Source organism: Melampsora larici-populina (genome assembly GCF_000204055.1).
Source record: "Melampsora larici-populina 98AG31 unplaced genomic scaffold MELLAscaffold_19, whole genome shotgun sequence".
Classification (NCBI taxonomy): Eukaryota; Fungi; Basidiomycota; class Pucciniomycetes; order Pucciniales; family Melampsoraceae; genus Melampsora; species Melampsora laricis-populina.
In genome coordinates, this window is record NW_006768783.1 from 838,077 (window position 1) to 840,925 (window position 2,849).

At 41.5% G+C, this 2,849-nt stretch overlaps 1 protein-coding gene across 1 annotated transcript; it reads right to left on the reverse strand.

Annotated features, from left to right (window-relative positions):
* Nucleotides 1-296: 296 nt before the first annotated feature.
* MELLADRAFT_124266 (uncharacterized protein) lies at nt 297-575 on the reverse strand (the record flags this gene model as incomplete). Its single annotated transcript, XM_007410258.1, has 1 exon — nt 297-575. One exon carries the CDS (start codon nt 573-575, stop codon nt 297-299), a length of 279 nt encoding a protein of 92 aa, XP_007410320.1.
* Between the last annotated feature and the right edge of the window lie 2,274 nt (nt 576-2,849).

Below are 2,849 nucleotides of genomic sequence, written 5' to 3' on the forward strand. Positions count from 1 at the left end.
GATGACTTTTACTCTAAACTATTGGTCTTTGTTATTTTTTGCTTTCTTTCTTCTTTTATATATTCCTTTCTTTCTTTTTTTGCTTTTACTGGAGATTGAATATTTTAACTGATAGTCTTGCTAGTATCCTAAATAAAGACATTGCAATATGTAATGGCTCCACTGAAGGATAGGAGCAAGAAGGACCGGTTGTGTACATAGTTGATAAGATTGCAATGTGAGGATCAAAAGGTACAACTGGCTTCAGAGCTCAAAGCTAATATCTAATGTGTAGATGTTACAGTATGAGCATATGTTTATAGAGAGCTCAATACACATACACCACTTGTACTACAACCATCGCATCCACGTGCGCGACATTGTGCGTCTGAGCTACAGGCTGTCCCTGAACACCCCTCGCAATCCCCACCTCGCGAGCCGTCATCATCATCTTCAAGAGAAGTATGTGATTTCCTAAGACTTTTGAGCCCTTGAATATCTTCTGAATCCTCTATAAATTCACACATCATGGTTATAATCAAAACACCTAATATCAAGCTAAGTGAAACCATCTTTCTTAATTGGATACCAATCATGATTGATGTGAACCAAAAATCTCAGTATTGATTTACCCAAAAGAAAATGCTGGTTGTGCAGGAAGAAAGCTGCTTGAAGGTGAGATATTATTTGGACCAAGCTTCAGTTATAGGAAGCCGTGATGGAGGTTGGTAGATCAAGAATCCCTAGACTCACCAGGAAGCCAAAGCAATGAAATTTCGATAGTTGTGTATGGGTTCGGTGTTGAGGAAACCAATAGTATCTAGATCAATCAAGAGGCAAAATAGAGTGGCCATATGTAAGCTCAATATATTGTATATAGCCAGTTGGCTGACAAAGAGTGCAGGGAAACATACCAAGACAATTGTGCGCGGCAAGCAAAAAATTGATGAGATGCTTGGCTAGTGAGCAACTGGTCAGCAAATGAGGTGCCCTTTTATTTTTGTTGAAGACCGGATATCTTGCTCTCTGTCCAACACTTCCTGACCATCAAGTCATGGAACATGATGCTGCGTTCCCTTCCATTGTCTCCACATAGTGGTATTGTGTTGGCATTCTGTCAAGTTTTGCATTGTGGAGATGCTGATGTTGTGTCCCATTTTTGTTCTCATTGTCAAGATGCTGATGTCATGTCCCTTGATGTAAACTTATCAGTCCCCCCCACCTGCCTCAACTACTTGGGCGGGGGACTTTGATAAGAGGCGGGCAAGGGGGGCTTTGATAAGCTTACCCTTGACGTTTTGTTCTCCGCTTAGATTGCGTAAACCGTTTGGTGTTTTGTATCCCCTTTGACTCATACATACCACGACTTGGATGCAATAATGTACTTGGCTCTTGAACCTGGTCAAGAGTACGCAAAAATGCAGGAGTCTGGAATACAACACTGTTTGAATGCTGTGGGGGCCACACCCGCTGATGTCCAGAAATTGTGCTGGGCCTCTGCAAAGATGACAAGTACGTGATATGATATGTAGCAGCCTGTGCGGCGGGTCATGAGGCTGGGTTGGGTGTTGCTGGTATACCAAACCGTCTACAATTATGTACATGTTTTGATTGGGATCTCTATCACATTCATTAATACAAGGAAATACAAAACACCAAATAGTTTACATGATCAAGGCGGGGAACAAAACATCAAGGGACGTGACCAGAGCGCCGCCATCTTCTCCACAACATAAAACTTGACAGAGAGCCAATACAATACCACTCTTTGGAAGGGGATGCAAGTGAATGCAGTATCATGCTCCATGACTTGATGCCAGCAAGGCTCTGAATATACTGGCATCTAGATTCTGAGTACGTAAGATGGATCGGAAACCAGCATTGTATCTTACACCGATTTATTCAAATGCACGGAAGAAGTCTCTTTGTAGGTAACAGGAAGCAAAGTATATGTTTGATCAAACACGTTTAGAGTAGATTAAAGAGAGATTCTGAATAAGCCAGCTGCTAAACTTTTGAGGTTTGGGATGGAAGGCATTGGACCCTTGTATTTGAGTTGGATTATGGCCTATGCCGGCAACTTGATCAAGACCAATTGTGCATTCCAATTCAAGTGCTGATGGTCATGATCTCGATTTTGGATATGCTACGGCGGACGCAGACTCAAGTAATGATGCCAAAGAAACTTCATCCCCTGAGATGAGCTCACCAAAAGAGTCAATTTGGAGGCGCGTGAAATCTAAACCGAGTTCCACATCAAACCAAGTACGAAGCCAACACAACACAAAGACAATTCCAAGTGAAAGATTGGAACTGACCATGTCAGGAAAGCTGCAAGCTCTGGAACCCAATAATGAGGAAATCCTCATTGGAGGCAAGTATGATGTCTCACCAGTCTGATAAAAACACCTATCACGCTCATACCGCTGTCTGCATCAACAAATTTGATCAGCTGGGCTTTGTGATGCTCTTCATTTCTGCTATGGCTATGGCCCTGATCTTTTACAATATACAATTCTTTTCACTGCATTCTTCATCACTAGCCCGTGCTATCCTCTCCTCAAAGCTTGTCTCTGCTCACTTGTGGGCAGCCTACCAAACAAGCCAAAAACCCCATCCATAATGCAGCCTCTTTAAACCACTTCCCTTTACAATTTTAGCATCCAAAATATGAAACATAGAAATTAAAAAAAGAGAAAAGGACCAAAACTAGAATAACATATAGCAAGAGAGTTGCGTAAATGATCATTTATCTCAGTGAGAATTGCATTTGTCCAAGTAAGTTTTAAGATGATTAAATCTGCATGTGTCTTCAATATAATCTGCTAAATATGGAAAAACTGCTGATGTGTCCAACAATTTGACTGCTG